We start from the raw sequence: 16064 nt of genomic DNA on the forward strand, positions 1-16064 counted from the left end.
TGAGCGAGTTGAGAGTCTGTGGGTGAGAATTAAGGGGCAGGCTGGCAGGGGCGATACTGTTGTAGGTGTCTGTTACAGACCACCAGATCAGGGTGAGGAAGTTGACGAGGCCTTCTACAGGCAGCTGAGAGCGGCCTCACAGTCACAGGCCGTGGTCGTCGTGGGGGATTTTAACTTCCCTGATGTTTGCTGGAAGGACCACTCGGCAACCCAGCCACAGTCCAGGAGGTTCCTCCAGTGTGTGGATGATAACTTCCTCCTGCAAATGTTGGATGAGCCGACCAGGAGAGGAGCGCTGCTGGATCTCATCCTCACTAACAAGGAGGGTCTGGTTGAAGCAGTAAGGGTTGAGGGCTGCCTTGGTTGCAGCGACCACGAGATGGTGAAGTTCAGGATCTTGTGTGGTAGGACTAGTAGAATAGCAAGTAGAATTGCAACCCTGGACTTTAGCAGGGCAAACTTTGGCCTTTTCAAGCAATTGCTAGGGGAAATCCAATGGGCAAGGCTGCTTGAAGGAAAAGGGGCCCAAGATAGTTGGTTGACATTCAAGGACTGCTTTTTCTGTGCTCAAGATCGGAGCATCCCGACACGTAGGAAGTCAAGGAAGAGGGCCAAGAGCCCTGTGTGGCTAAATAGGGAATTGCTGGGTATGCTCAAGTGGAAGAGGAGAGTTTACAGGTCATGGAAGGAGGGGCTGGCCACTTGGGAGGAATATAAGGCTGCTGCTAGGGGATGTAGCAAGGCAGCTAGGAGGACTAAGGCATCCTTAGAATTAAACCTGGCAAGAAGGGTCAAGGACAGCAAAAAGAGCTTTTTCAAGTACATGGCAGACAAAACTAACACCAGAGGCAATGTAGGCCCACTGATGAACGGGATGGGTGCCCTGGTGACAGAAGATGCAGAGATGGCAGAGTTACTGAATGCCTTCTTTGTCTCTGTCTACTCTGCTGCAGGCAGTCCTGAAGAGCCCTATACCCCGGAGACCTTAGATGAAGTCAGGTCGACGGAACGGTTTGCCTTAGTCGATGAGGAATGGGTTAGAGATCAGTTGAGCAATCTGGACATCCATAAATCCATGGGTCCAGATGGGATGCACCCGCGGGTGCTGAGGGAACTGGCAGAAGTCATTGCTAGACCACTCGCCATCATCTTTACCAAGTCTTGGGAAACGGGAGAGGTGCCTGAGGACTGGAGGAAAGCAAATGTCACTCCGGTCTTCAAAAAGGGCAAGAAGGAAGACCCGGGTAACTATAGACCGGTCAGCCTCACCTCCATCCCTGGGAAAGTGATGGAACACCTTGTCCTTGGTGCCATCTTAAGGCATATCAAGGATAAGAGGGTTATGAGGGGCAGTCAACATGGCTTCACCAGGGGGAAATCATGTTTGACCAATCTCTTAGCCTTTTATGAGGAAATAACACGGTGCATGGATGATGGCAGAGCGGTGGATGTGGTCTGCCTTGACTTCAGCAAAGCATTTGACACAGTCTCCCACAGCATCCTCACGGCTAAATTGAGGAAGTGTGGACTGGATGATCAGGTAGTGAGGTGGACTGCGAACTGGCTGAAGGAGAGAAGCCAGAGAGTTGTAGTCTATGGGGCGGAGTCTAGTTGGAGGCCTGTAACTAGTGGAGTGCCTCAAGGGTCAGTACTGGGACCGGTATTATTTAATATATTCATCAACGATTTAGATGAGGGAATTGAGTGTACTATCAGCAAGTTTGCTGATGACACTAAGCTGGGAGGAGTGGCTGACACGCCAGAAGGCTGTGCTGCCATCCAGCGAGACCTGGACAGGCTGGAGAGTTGGGCAGGGAATAACGGGATGAAATATAACAAGGGAAAGTGTAGAGTCCTGCATCTGGGCAGGAACAACCCCAGGTTCCAGTATAGGTTGGGGAACGACCTGCTAGAGAGCAGTGTAGGGGAGAGGGACCTGGGGGTCCTAGTGGACGACAGGATGACCATGAGCCAACACTGTGCCCTTGTGGCTAAGAAGGCCAATGGCATCCTGGGGTGTATTAGAAGGGGGGTGGTTAGTAGGTCGAGAGAGGTTCTCCTTCCCCTCTACTCTGCCTTGGTGAGGCCGCATCTGGAATATTGTGTCCAGTTCTGGGCCCCTCAGTTCAAGAAGGACAGGGAGCTGCTGGAGAGAGTCCAGCGCAGGGCAACCAAGATGATTAAGGGAGTGGAGCATCTCCCTTATGAGGAAAGACTGAGGGAGCTGGGTCTCTATAGTTTGGAGGAGACTGAGGGGTAACCTTATTAGTGTCTATAAATATATAAAGGGGGAATGTCACGAGGATGGAGCTGGGCTCTACTCAGTAGCAAACAATGATAGGACAAGGGGTAATGGGTGCAAACTGGAACACAAGAGGTTCCACTTAAACTTGAGAAGGAACTTCTTCTCAGTGAGGGTGACGGAACACTGGAACAGGCTGCCCAGGGAGGTTGTGGAGTCTCCTTCCCTGGAGACATTCAAAACCCGCCTGGACACGTTCCTGTGTAACATTATCTAGGTGTTCCTGCTCTGGCAGGGGGATTGGACTAGATGATCTTTTGAGGTCCCTTCCAATCTCTAGCATACTGTGATACTGTGATACTGTGAAATGCCTTACTGAAATCAAGAAAAACCACATCTACCGCTCTACCATCATCCATCCTAGTTACTTGCTCATAGGCGGCTATAAGGTTGGTCAAACATGACTCCCCCTTGGTAAAGCCATGTTGGCTGCTCTTAATGACCCCCTCAATCCTTGATATGCCTAGAGATGGTGTCAAGAATAAGTTGTTCCATCACCTTTCCAGGGATGGAGGTAAGGCTGACCGGTCTATAATTACCCGGGTCCTCCTTCTTGCCCTTCTTATAGACCGGCGTGACATTCGCCATCCTCCAATCCTCAGGCACCTCACCTGTTTCCCACGACTTACCAGAGATGATGGAGAGTGGCTCAGCAATGACCTCCGCCAGCTCCCTCAGCACCCGTGGGAGTATTCCATCTGGACCCATCGATTTATAGATGTCCAGATTGCTTAACTGATCCCTAACCCAATCCTCATCTACCAAAGCAAACTCCTCCTTTATCCTGACTCCTTCCGGGGCTATAGGAATCTGGGTCCCCCGGGGAGAGTCTGCAGGAGTAAAGACAGAGGCAAAGAAGGCATTCAACACCTCTGCCTTCTTTATATCCTCTGTCTCCAGGGCACCCACCTCATTCAGCAGTGGGCCTATACTGCTTCTTGTGTTAGTTTTATTCGCAATGTATTTGAAGAAGCCCTTTCTATTGTCCTTGACCCGACTTGCCAGATTAAGTTCCAAGGAGGCTGCACGAGCAGCAATCTGTATCAGCATAGTTAGGATAAGTAACAGTAGAATTTAAAAGGATTGTGATTGCAAATAACACTTAGAGTGACCCAAGCTGCGTAAAGCAATGTTGCACAACATGCAGTTAACCAAGTGTGCTTTAGGCATAACTGAATAGTGAACAGGGAAAGCTCTCAGCTCCCTGTTGCAGGGCAGTATACTAGGTCTCCTTCCACGCTTGGGAGAACATTGTGTGAGAGGTTCTGCTCAGTAAAATCCAGGCCCTGCTTCTGCCACTGGTTGCCATGGTCAGAATGCAGCCAGGCACTGCCGGTTCAGTTACTTGCCGGGCTGCATGCTTTACAACTTTGTCATTTGAGTCAAGCCTAAATAAGTAACTGCAATGGTTGTATAAATTCTATCTGACCTTCAAATTGCCTGGCAGCGTTTCTAATTATTTTTCTTGATTTCAGGGAGGTCATCTACCTTGCATAAGGATGATAAGCTTTTAATCTGAATTTCAAGATATGCTTTAAAACCAACACCTTAGTATCCTTGGAAGAATGTACTTCTGATATAGCAGGAGTAAACATTCAACCACAAAGAAGACCTTTTTATTTCCTGTGTAAACTGTCAGAGAACAAACAATCTACAGACAGACTGTAAACAGGGTCATATTTTTACAGTAAATGCAACTTGTTGTTAGTGCAGCACCATTTCCACCTTAAGATTAGCACTTAAGTGCTAAAGCAATTACTTTCTGGAACTGATATAAATGGACTAATATTTATACAGCAAATGTAACTCCTGTTAGTATAGCACCATCTCCACCTTAAGATTAGCACCTGATTGCTAAAGCAGTTCCTGTCTACAAGTTAGAATCCAAGAACTTCTTGTTCCAAATTCACGGTAAGAGATTTCCTAGAACGCAGCACAGAATTAGCTTTGTTGGGCTCCTTGTGAGGTGGGAGATTTAATTAAAGCAATCCTTGCCTTCCAGGTCACTCCTGACTACACTGTTGTTTCTCAGCGTTTCATCACCTTCAAGGTAAGGCTTTGCAGCGAAGCCCTGTCTCTCCACAAAGACAGGGGAGAGGGTGCTCTGCTCAGGCGATGTCTTTAGCTTGTCCCTGTCACATAAAAATGAGGCAGCCGGCTCCCCAGCTGTTCCTGAGGGGTGTCACGGCCTTCCTCCCAGGAGCTGAGAGGCCCTGGGTGACGGGGGCCCGCAGCACCCCGGGTCAGCACCCACCCCCCGGCAGGGGCAGCCCCGGGCGCCACAGGCCACCAGCCCCGGAAGTGTCTGCGGGCCGCAGCTACCGCCCACCCTGCCGCGCGTCACGGCTCGGCGCACGCGCGTGGACACTCCTGTGCTCCCCCTCCCCGTGCCGGTACGCAGCTCCGCCCTGCACCACCTTTGGCCGAGCCGCGGGCGGGGACGCGCACACGGCACGGCGCCTCGGCTGCTGCGGCTGCACCCGTACTTAGCATCGGTGGGGAAGGAGCGTTCTCCTCTCCTCCTCCCCTCCTTCCGTCGCTGTACCCCCGCGGCCATGGAGCTGCCCGAGAGCCAGTGCAAGAAAGTCAAGCTGAGCAACAGGATGCCGAACTGGGTGAGCGGGTGTGCGGAGAGCGGTGTACCCGTGGGCAGGTGGGCGAGCGGGGCGTTCGGGGCGGAGGAGGGAGGGAAGGAAGACACGGTCGAGCGCCGTGGTGATGTGGCAGTGGGCGGCAGCCGGGATGGGGGCTTCCTGCCCCGCTGGCTGCCGCCCACCCGCCTGCGGCGGGGAGGGAAGGGATGCGGGCCGGAGGGAGCGCGCGGGCGGCGTGAGCCGAGCCGGTTAACGGAGCGGCCGTGCGGGCTCCCTGGGAGGAGTGTCGCCATGGAGCACGGCGGCGGCGGCCCGTGCCGGTGTCCTCGGGAACGAGGGGGTAGCTTGTGGGGAAGGGCAGGAAGCCCCTCCGGAGGGAACCGGCGGGCTGGGGGTTTCGTCCGTGCCTCTTCTGTCGTGAGCCCTCAGTTTCTAGCCCGCTGGAGGGAGGAAAACTTAAGAATGCGATGTACAATGTGGCCATTCATAAACCTGGGTTGGCCAAAGACTGAGGTTCTTTGTATGGTGGGTGTTACGTGGAAAACTGTCGAGACAGGGTTTAAAAAAATCTAACTAAAGCCTTCATTCTTAGCCATAAAGATGGGGGAAGATCAATTTACAGTGAAGACCAAAACACAGCTAGTCAGAAGATACACTGCAGGCCTTTGAGAACATTTGATACTTTTGATGATGCAAGACAAGTGAAAAGTAGTATGTTTTTTTTGAGACTATAAAACAGAGCTGAAACAGATGAGGGATAAGATACAGAAAACATGTGATACAGAAGTAACAGTGTAAACCAGTCTTTGAAGTGTTACTGTGAGTAGTACAAGCCGCAGTACTGTTATTGAAATGACAAATACGTTAAAGAAGAGTCTCATGGTTATCTGAAAATGGGAAAGTTGATACTGTACTAAAAAAGTTCAGTAAATGTTGTGCCTGTCCAAGCCTCTTCCACTGTGTACAAGTTAAAACTTGTTTGCATAGGAGAGTAATTGGTAAGTTACATTCTTTTGATTTCTGTGAGGAAAAGGCAAAATCAGATGTTACAAAGATAGTGAAATAGATCATGTCTGGGTGGCAGTAACAAAGTGTATTCAAAAGTTATTCAGCATCATTTAATTTGTCAGGAACAAAGACAAGATGGATTTGACCAAACAAAGGAAATGTTATGGCAAAACCCAAGGAGTATTAACTGACATTGACTGACATTAACTGAAATTAACAGAAAGTTAAGTGGCATCAACTGTTCAGTGAGTTCAGTTGAGGTTAGCAATCCCCTCTGTGTTACGTGGCAAGCAGAGGAAGATGTCTACTTCTCCTTTTTTCTTCATCAGACCTTGGCTGAATTGCTCTTTATAACCCAGTAAGCTTCACCAGGGAAAAAAAGTGCTGCTGATTCACATGCTCCACACACAAAATGTTCTGGCACTTCTGACTCTGTGTCTGTTCAGCTGAGAGCAAAGTCAAAGCAAACCATTATACCCTGTTGGAATTGGCAGCCCCTAGGAGAGTAGGCAGAGCCTTGTCTTCCAGACTTTCTCTGGGCATCCAGCACTATCCAAAATACACCTCTGTCTGTGGAAATCCCGTTGCCAAGCCCACCTCTGAGCACAGACACCTCCAAGTTACAGAGCAGCGCACAACTTAGCCTCAAATACCACAATTACACTAGCTTGATAGGGATATTTGTGAAATGCTTTCTTTATTGTAGCTCTAATTCCTAACACGATGGAGGTGTTGCATCATTTTGCAGGTAACTCCTCAAGAGAGCTTGCTCCAGTTCTTGTTTTAGAGAGTGTATTCAGCAGAGGCATCTCTGGCTTTGTTTTTATCCATGGCTTTTGATGCCAGCTAATGACTCCACTCTGTCACTGGTGAATAAGCTATCTCTGGTTTTGGTCATGCTGTTACTGCGGCAGGTGGCAAGTGAAGATATGTTCCTTATAGTATGGTTATCAACGAGTACTGTACAATATTCTGGTTTCTTTCTGCTGCCGTGATTTTTGAAACTGTCCCAACTTTATAACAAATCCTTTGTGACAGCGGCAGGAGAGCATGCATTTGTCAAGTTGGGTGATGCTTCACACAAAGGTATTTAGATTCCCTGTTGAATCAGTATCACTGTGGCAAATTGTTCTGAAGGGCAGTTGTGAGGATAAAGATAAGAGTTTTTGTTCTAAGTGTGAGGAAATTTAATGCTGTAGACTATGGTAGAATATGGATTAGAGAATTGTTAGCTTTTTAATCTCTACAGAACATCTTATTGTTCAGATACCATTTCTGGGCTTGCCCTCCTTTTCCAAGCACGGTTGTCCAAATCAAAGCATGAATTTCAAATCAGAATTTGAGAAAGTGGCTATTGGAAGGTATTCCTTGCAGGTATTTTGGTGAACAGGTCCTGAAGGCTTATCTATGTACGGAGTAGACTTTTGGGTGAAATGCCATTGTTTTAGCATCTGAATTTTTGTATTGGAATTATGTCAGTTCTCCTTGCTTGTGTTTGTAGACAAAGGAAATGGGTAATGTTCAGTCTGCTGGAGTTGCTGTTTTGCTACTGAGGAGAGCAGTTTGGTTGGAAAAAGAAACCTATCACTTGGTTGAGTTGTCGTTGCTGAAGAATAAATGTCATAAAAATGCGTTATTGAGATAGCCTATCTTATAAGAGGCACATAGTGAGCAAGTTAGCAAATGGCTTAGAAATGCATCTGAGGTGTTTGGGAAATGGGAAAGGCATTAAAGATAAGACTGCATTTCAGAGGTGATGCTGGATCTGTTGCTATTGTTAGCTTATGGGTGTTGTTCGCTTGGGGAATCGGTGCTGTTATCTTACAGCAGAAGACTATAGATTTAGTCACAGTTTCTTGGGTATATATGGTTTGTATAGAAACAGTGCCTGCGCTTTACACAGTCCTTTCCTGATGCTTCCAACGTCAAAGCTGCCTCAAGGAAGTGCTGTGGCATGGGGAGTCTCTGCTTGCCACTGAAAGCTTTACTTCCTACCCCAGGGGTCTTGCTTTGTGATAAGTTAAAATTTGATGTCAAGTGACTGTAGAAGCACAATGTTTCATTGTTGCTCTGAAGTAGTGAAGAATAAGTTCAGTTTATGCCAGTGTAATGATCTGGCTGTTAATTATGAAACGAGCAATAATCTTTTCTGCTGCCTTTTGATCTTGGTGTTGCAACTTGGGTTTGCTCTCCTTTATCTGGATGTCTGATTGGAGTTCTTACCTCAAAGGTGTTTGTTACTGATAGTCAGATTTGGCTTTGGCAAAAAAAAAAATAAATAGTTGCAACTGGGCAAAACATCAAGAATAAGATAAGAAAATAAATGCGGGTCAGGTCTCCCTCAACAAATATTTATACAGATAAATTGACAGAGTTATATTTCCTTTTGGTCCACATCTTCTTTCTTTCTTCTGTTTCCATAGTTCTTAGATGTCTGTACTCATTTTCCTGGTCAACTACCTGCGAAGTGAAAAGCTACCTTTATGACAAAAAAAAAGTAAGCTGTGGAGTCATCCTTTGTTGCTGTGTTATTACACCTTTTCAGTGCACATCTAAAGTGAAAGGCTTATTACTCCAATTTTTTTATCTTCAGTACAAAGATATTGTTGTTATATTGCAGCACTTCAGATTTCATGTGAGACACAAACTGGCATAATGGGGGAGAAGAAAGGAAAGATATGTCAGAATTCTCAGCTGACGTTACTGTTATAGAGAAACACAGTGGACCAGAGCATTTTTTAACATGCAGGAGGGAAAACATTAAAATGCAGTGTTTGTATAAGTAGCGCAGAAGCACTTAATATGTAACATGGGGTGCAAGAAATATTTTTGTAGCCAAGTTAGAGAGGAAATTTCCAGTGGTTGTAAAAAAAGGCAGATAAAAAGACCTTTGAGATTAATGCCCTTTTTTTCATTAGCCCCTTTTCAGAAATTTAGTGTGTTGTTTCAGTAGAGTGACTATTATAGTGAATGAAATTAGGCTAAGAAGTTTAAAATAGCTTTTTTAAACAGTACTTCTTCATCATATTGAGTTTTCCTGTTACTCATTTTCTCTGTTTCATTTCTTTTAACATTGATAATATGGATCTCCAAGGCTAGCAATGCTTTGACGCAGTGTAAAAGGAAATGACTGTTCTTCATTTCTGCTATCATTTTGGATGGCCATTTAATTTCATCAGTTGATAGTCATAAAATTTTGCATACAGGAATTTGAAGACTGGCAAAATAATTTAAGAGAGCAACCAATGTAAGCCACTGATTCTGCTTCTGAGTATTTCTCTGTACCACATCAATATTTGTAGTAAATATATATGTCCGGGATAGTAATTAAAAACATACGATTTTGAGGATGCAGCTTTCGGCTTTTGTTGCTCAGTGGTGCTAGTGAATCATCTAGTAGGAAAGTGAACAGGATTAGGAAACATTACTAGGTTGTCAGTTTTTTTTTCAGCAAGAGAGAATGACTTGCTAAATTATTAACTCTTCAAAGCACTTCTATAAAAACCTGTTCTCTGTTGGAAGGTAAGGAAGATTTTGCTACTTTGTCCAGGAGTAGTACTGAGCTGTCTTGTGTGCATACATATATAAACAGAAGGTGGGGCTGCTGGGGATAGGTGTGGTTTTGAAAGGATTCACACAGTTTGAGCACTTTAACCTTTAGTCTTGGATGCCTGCTTCTGAAGGATTATTGTCCCACCCCTGAGCTTGCTGGCTGCTCTGTTGCACTTGTGTGCCTTGTATTCCTGCAGTCCGTTGGCCTTCCTGTTGCTGTGTCATCAATGCTCATTTGTTGCTTGATACTTTTTTGTTTCTTCTTTTTTAAAGTTGTCTTTTTTTCATCATTTTAAGAATCCCTCTTGCCTGCTTTCATGTGTTTTGTAAGCTTAGTGCAATACCCTGATCAGTTGCATTGCTGCTTTGCTAGTTCTGGAGAACAAAGAAAACTGATGCAGCTTACTGAATACAGTCTGGAAGAAGTCTCCTTGGATGAGGCCTTTGACCTCCAAAGTGTTTGAGTGTGATAGCATACTGATCACTAGGAGTCAACAGCAAAGTATGTGTGTTTTTACATTTTATTGTGAAAGAGACAGTGGCAAGGAAGCTGTGCTTTGAGACTGGCTTGTGTTTTTCCAGTGCCTAGTAAAATACAGTACAACTGGAATTATTGAGAAAGAATGTTGCTATTAATGTATTAGTTTGAATTGCTATGTACAGTATATGAACAGTATATCTTTCTTTTAATTGAAGGCCAAGTACTTAAATTCGTTTTGTTGTTTTTAATTCCACAGTCTGTCCATTTGCTTGCTGATATCTCCAATTTTATGTAGTGCATATTTGTTTCTACTAGAGGAAGAAAGAATTTTTCTTTTTTTTTTTTTTTACTTTTTGACTTCTGGTTTTAGTTATCTGTATTGTAGTAATTTCATGTACAAAACAGATTTGGTTTTGGAGATAAATTATTTGAAGGTAGCATGATCAGCAAATACAACTTCATTTTTGTATGGTTATAAACTCTTTGCAGATGGTGGTTTCTTATGGGTTGGTATTCAGTCTTCATCTAATTTTAGATGCTGGACTGTCGCCACTGAATTACGGAGTCGTGTCTAAAAACTTGAACATCTGTTTTTACCTTGTTTCTGTGTTAACTATGCGCCCAGCTGTGTATAGAGGTGGGGATGTACAATCACGCAAATTCATAACTTCCACTTAGGTTTTAGATAAACTTTAAAGTGTTTTTCTGCAGAAGAATGCTGTAGCAGCAGCTCTTGAAGCCACAAGTAGATACAATTTTTCTGTTAACACTACTTTGTGGTATTTCCCTCAAAAACTATGAACAGCTCTCTGCTAGTACTCTGTAATCCTCTGAATATCCTCCCTTCTTTTGTTTTTATTAGATGTTATACGTGCTTTTCTTTCCAGCTAGTGCTGATAAAATGATGAAAGAGAAGACAGTGTGAATATCTTAGAATATGTTTGTAAGCAAGAGAAGTCAAAGCAGCATTACATACACCATTAATTCCACCCCACCTCTGTTTTTTATTTTTTTTTTATTTTATTTTTTAGCATTCTCTTTCTGTTTGATTGTTCATGCTTTGGTTGTCTAAGGTCTTGATCTTTTATGAACAAAGTTCATGTTACCTGATGCCGTTAAAGCTTAAGGGAATGCTGAGGCTGATCTTCCTGTGGTAGGTTCCCTTACCTTAAACTGTGAAATGTGTTTGACAGCAGTGTAATTTTTCTTAAGATACTCATACAGCACCTTATTATGAGGAATAAATTGTTTTAAGAAAATCTTTAACCAGCTTTGTTGTAATTAAGATTATATTACGAAAATCCCATCTTTAAAAGTAAATTCTTTAGTAAATCACTTAGAAATAGTACTTTATTTAAGCACTCAGAATATGTAACTGGCTTAGTTCTGGAGACTGAAGATACAGATAAAGGCAGAGTGGTTTGGAGGTGTGCCTGCTGAACTGAAAGTTGAACCAGACATGAGTAGTTTGCAATGAAAAGGCCTCTTAAGAGTTAAAAATGAGCCAATGTTTCGCTGTTTTATGACGGAAACCTTTAGCTCAGAGAGGAAGAGTCCATTTGATCTTACCTTTAAATGACTTGAACAGAAGTAGCGCCTAGCAGCTCATCTCTTTTTGTACAGTTGATTTTTCTTAAGTTGTATTTGAAAGTAGTAATTGCCTAACCTGGCAATCTCAAGTTTCACTGAAGGAGCACAAGGGATGTGGTTTGCTATGGGTGGCTTTTCTAATTTCCTTTGTGTCCTTTGATCTATGCTGCAGCTGATGGATTTGGTATTGTTTTTACTTCCATTGATCTGTCTTCAAGTCTTTCTCTGTGCCTGTGAAGAAGTTTCAGTATGGTTTGCCAGCTCACCCTGTCAGACATTAAAGACCTAATCAGCTGCTTCTTTTACAGGGAATGCAGAGGGCAACCAATGTTACCTACCAAGCTCATCATGTCAGCAGAAATAAGAGAGGCCAAGTGGTGGGAACAAGAAGTGGTTTTCGTGGATGCACAGTCTGGTTAACAGGTACAGTCACGGATTTCTGAGGATCTTTTTGTTTTAGTTATTCTTCTGAAAAGTTACTTAGCTCCTTCTTTTTCCTGCAAAGTTGAGTGTTTGTAGAATCTGAGATGCTGATGCAATTTTATTACTATTTTTTAGGTAGACTAGGAAGAAATTGCTCTGGGACAGATAGTAATTTGAGAATGCATCTTGTTCAGTGCTCTAGGAGCATGTTTTGTTTTTTTTTTTGGCACTGTCTATTGCTTAATTATGGTTGAGTTTTGAAGTGCATGGGGATTTTGTGTGGTTTAACCAATTCTGACTCTTCTTACTGTCCATTTACCCTATTAACAAATGAAACCTAACTTGTCTTCCCCATTCCCCAAGACTGTGTTCCTGAATCTTTTCTGTAAGGGTCTTTTCTCTTTAGAATGATCTTGTCTTTTTCAGTTGAAATAATGATTCAACATAAAACCTATGCCTTGAACAGCAATGGTGTGTTCAGGCAATGCATACTGGGAGTTATTTTTGAAGTCAGCACTGTATTTTTTTCACTGAATTGTTTTGGTTGTAAAAAAGAGGGGTAAACAAATTCTAGAAGACACCTTTGTTTCATAACTGAGGGGATTTTTTTGTTCTGTCTTTCAAAGTTCCTTGAAGCTTCAACGTATGTCCTTTGGAGGCTTTTTTTTTTCCAGTTCAAATGGAAAAGAAAAAAATAAATATAGCCATGTGTTGTTTTATTATTTTGTAAACCATTTAGAGCACTGTTGTATTGCGATACAAAAGATCTTCGCAAAATATTAGAGAAACTTACTGCACAAAGTAAAATTTGTTTCCACTAGCGTTAATGAACATGTGGGAAAGGTAAAGTAGTAGTTGATAACAAATTGCAGAGAGCCACTCCAAACAGAATTGATACAGGAGCTTGCTGTCATGTATTTCTTTGGTAAAAGAATGGAGCACTTTGTCTCGCTATATCTGTCACATAGCTCCAGCATGTCTCAATGCTTCAATTATCTGGTAGGCTGCCTCTCTGTTTCTCCTGGTAATTCATTAATATCCTTTTGAAAAAGGTCATGATAAAAATGTTTTCTCAGTTTATCTACACAGCAGCATTTTCCAGTCATCATTCTTTTAAAACATGACAGGCATTAAGATTACATTTGTTTAAATCCCAGCTAGCAACTAAGTACCACATAGTTAATTGTTCACTCTCCCCACCTTGATGGGATGAGGAGCAGAGTCAGGAGAAAAAAGGTAAAATCCATGAGTTAAAAACAGTTTAATAATTGAAATAAAGTAAAATGCAATAACAATGATTGTAATGAAAAGGGGAGAAAGAAGGGAATAAAACCAAAGGAAAGAAAAACGGTGCACAATACAATTGCTCACCACCAGCTGACTGATGCCCAGCCTGTCCCTGAGCAGTAACCACCCTCTCTCAGGTCAACTCTGCCCAGTTTGGGCATGAAGTGCTGTGGTATGGGAATACCCCTTTGGCCGTTTGGGTCAGGTGTCCTGTTTCTGCTCTCTTCCAGCTTCTCACGCCCCTCCTCACTGGCAGAGCATGAGAGACTGAGGAGTACTTGACTTAGGGTGAGCACTACTTAGCAATAACTAAAACGTGAGTGTGCTATCAGCATTGTTCTCAGACTAAAGCCAAAGCACAGCACTGCACCAGCTACTAAGAAGTAAATTAACTCTATCCTGGCTGAAACCAGGATAATGCCCAATTTCCTTTTTTGTCAGGAGGAAGAAAGTTGGTGGTAGAATACAGAAAAGTAGGAAGGCTGTAAGGTGTTAAGAAGAGTGTGTCAGGGAAGCTGGATTGTTGATGTTTGAGCACTGATGTTAGGGAATGAAATGGACTGTAGGTATTGAAGTAAGCAATACTACCCATTCTAGAACTGTGCAATGAGTCTTCGAAATGGGTCTTCAAAACCCTGCTAGGTTTTAGAATAAAAGCTGAAACAGTGGTATACTCCCTTCAAGATTCTCTCACGTCACCAGCGTTCCTGGAGTGGGAGTGTACTGAAAGTTATTTCAGAGGTTTTCATTTTTTATTTTCAATTTTATTTTTAATTTTTAAACTCAGGTTTATTTGAGAGTTAAATTGTAGTAAATGTCTTGTGGTGTTGAGTCAGGGGGTCCTAGTAAAAATGAAAAATAACGTAAAAAAAAAAAGAATGTATAAAAAATAGGAAGGCATTACTTTAACGTGTAACATAATAGACAATTTTAGAGTGTAAGTTATTCTAAAGACTTCTCAGCACAAAAGCTAGTTTTAAAATTCATTATTATATAACATTACATTTTGCATTTCATTAGACACTGGAGACCAAGTGATACGTGCTGGAGCATTTGGGTGAATAGCATGCTAGATGTGGGGACAAAAACTGCAAATCAAAGACTGCATCAATGAGAATTAAATTATGAAGTTGCTGAAATCCTAATTTGGACTGCCATGAATACTTTCTAGGAAGGGGGTGTGTGTAATTGCTGCCAAAAGAAGACTGTTCTGTTTCCAGCCTTGTTTTCCTTTCTCGCCTTGCACAAGCTGTGGTGCTTGCCCAACCCAGCCTTGAGCTGATTCAACCTAAAACTAAATCGGTGAACTTAACACAGCCTCCTCCCATGCACAAAAAATGGAAAAAAAGTGGGGAGTAGGGGAGGGAAGAAGATGAGCAAACTGAGTTGGCTAAGGGGCACCAGAGGTGTTGAAGTAATAGAGTTGCAAAGGTCTTAGAAGTAATACCAAACTGATGGAGTTTTATTTTTTCTTGTCTGCTTTGTCTAGAATGAATCTTAACCGCTGCTAATACAGATCAAAACATTTTTCTTCACTCACTAGTGTGCAAGTTTATTTAGACTGCCATTACCCTTATTTTTTTACAATTTTACTTACTCAAAGGATTTGTTTATCTTATGAAGATTTGCGTTTGTGTTCCATTTAGCAGCTGATGGCTCAGTATAAGCAGAAGCATGTGCTCCAGATAAATTCCTGAAATCTAGTCTGGAAAATTATTTAAACACATTTGCAACTTAAAGCAAACAGTAAACTTTCAAGTACTAGAAAGACTTCTGAATTGTTTAAAGGTTTGTTGCCTAAGATACTGAACTGGGCTAAAGTTTAGTATGAAAATTGTCTTTGCTTGTTGCTAACACATTCCAGTTAGTAGAACACGAATGCTCTGTGTGAGTTTTGAGTAGGCAAGTTTTATTGCGTCTGTGGTGTCTAATTCAGTGCTGTTATTCTGCAAGGAGTAAGAACAGTGTAGTCTCGTCCCATTTCTTATGTTGACTGGAATTCACTTCAGAGTGAGATCTTCTTCTTCTGATAGAAACGTAACATCTTAACTGAGTTTGGTTTCCAAGTTTAGCTTATTCAGCTAGTATCAACTGCCAGCAGCAGCACTGGAGAATGTGTACAACCTCTGTAAGTGGCAGCAACTCTCAAGGCCACAGTGTTCTCTGCTTCTTATGTCACACTTAGCTTTGTGCCTTACTGTCCCTATACCTATTGTCTGTGTAAAAGGCACTTGGTGGGTATTACAGGTAAGCAACTCTGAAAGGCATTGCTGCTGATGCCTGTCACTTTGGGTTTTTCACACTAGCAGTGGTAAATGTAATATAGTTTGCCCTAACTTGTTTCTGTGCTTATGTAGTTATATTATTGAATATTCTAGGTCTGTCTGGTGCTGGGAAGACTACAGTGAGCATGGCAGTAGAAGAGTATTTAGTATGCCATGGCATTCCGTGCTACACATTGGATGGTGATAATATTCGCCAAGGCCTTAATAAGAATCTGGGTTTCACACCAGAAGATAGAGAAGAAAATGTCCGTCGTATTGCAGAGGTTGCTAAACTTTTTGCAGATGCTGGTTTGGTGTGCATCACTTCCTTCATCTCTCCTTATACTCAGGTAAATATGAAAACCCTCTAGATAAAGTATAGGGAAAACACAAAATGTAACTCAGTGACAGGAATCCTTCACTGAACTTAGCCAGGACCAAATACTTGCTTGACTTTTTGTCTTTTTTTTAATGACATTTGTGCTTTCTAGAGATGATTATTCAAATTTAATTGTTCATTATTCAAATTTAATTATTATTCATTATTTAAATAGGAAACATTA

At 42.7% G+C, this 16064-nt stretch overlaps 1 protein-coding gene across 4 annotated transcripts in view; it reads left to right on the plus strand.

The window, feature by feature from the left end:
- The window catches only part of PAPSS1 (3'-phosphoadenosine 5'-phosphosulfate synthase 1), a 55802-nt gene that overhangs the window by 6064 nt on the left and 33674 nt on the right, over positions 1 to 16064 (plus strand). Inside the window, exons 1-3 of one of the 4 annotated variants that reach the window (XM_062636664.1) lie at positions 4701 to 4917; positions 11836 to 11950; positions 15616 to 15851. In XM_062636664.1, coding sequence (XP_062492648.1) covers positions 4858 to 4917; positions 11836 to 11950; positions 15616 to 15851 — 411 coding nt within the window. In that variant the 5' untranslated portion in view covers positions 4701 to 4857. Of the gene's footprint in view, positions 1 to 4700; positions 4918 to 5172; positions 5422 to 11675; positions 11712 to 11835; positions 11951 to 15615; positions 15852 to 16064 lie in introns of those variants that run through there. The other 3 variants (XM_062636663.1, XM_062636666.1, XM_062636665.1) reach the window with 3 other exon arrangements.

This window comes from Pezoporus occidentalis, unplaced genomic scaffold (genome assembly GCF_034315485.1).
Source record: "Pezoporus occidentalis ecotype Australia unplaced genomic scaffold, CSIRO_AGI_Poc_V1 ctg49, whole genome shotgun sequence".
NCBI lineage: Eukaryota > Metazoa > Chordata > Aves > Psittaciformes > Psittacidae > Pezoporus > Pezoporus occidentalis.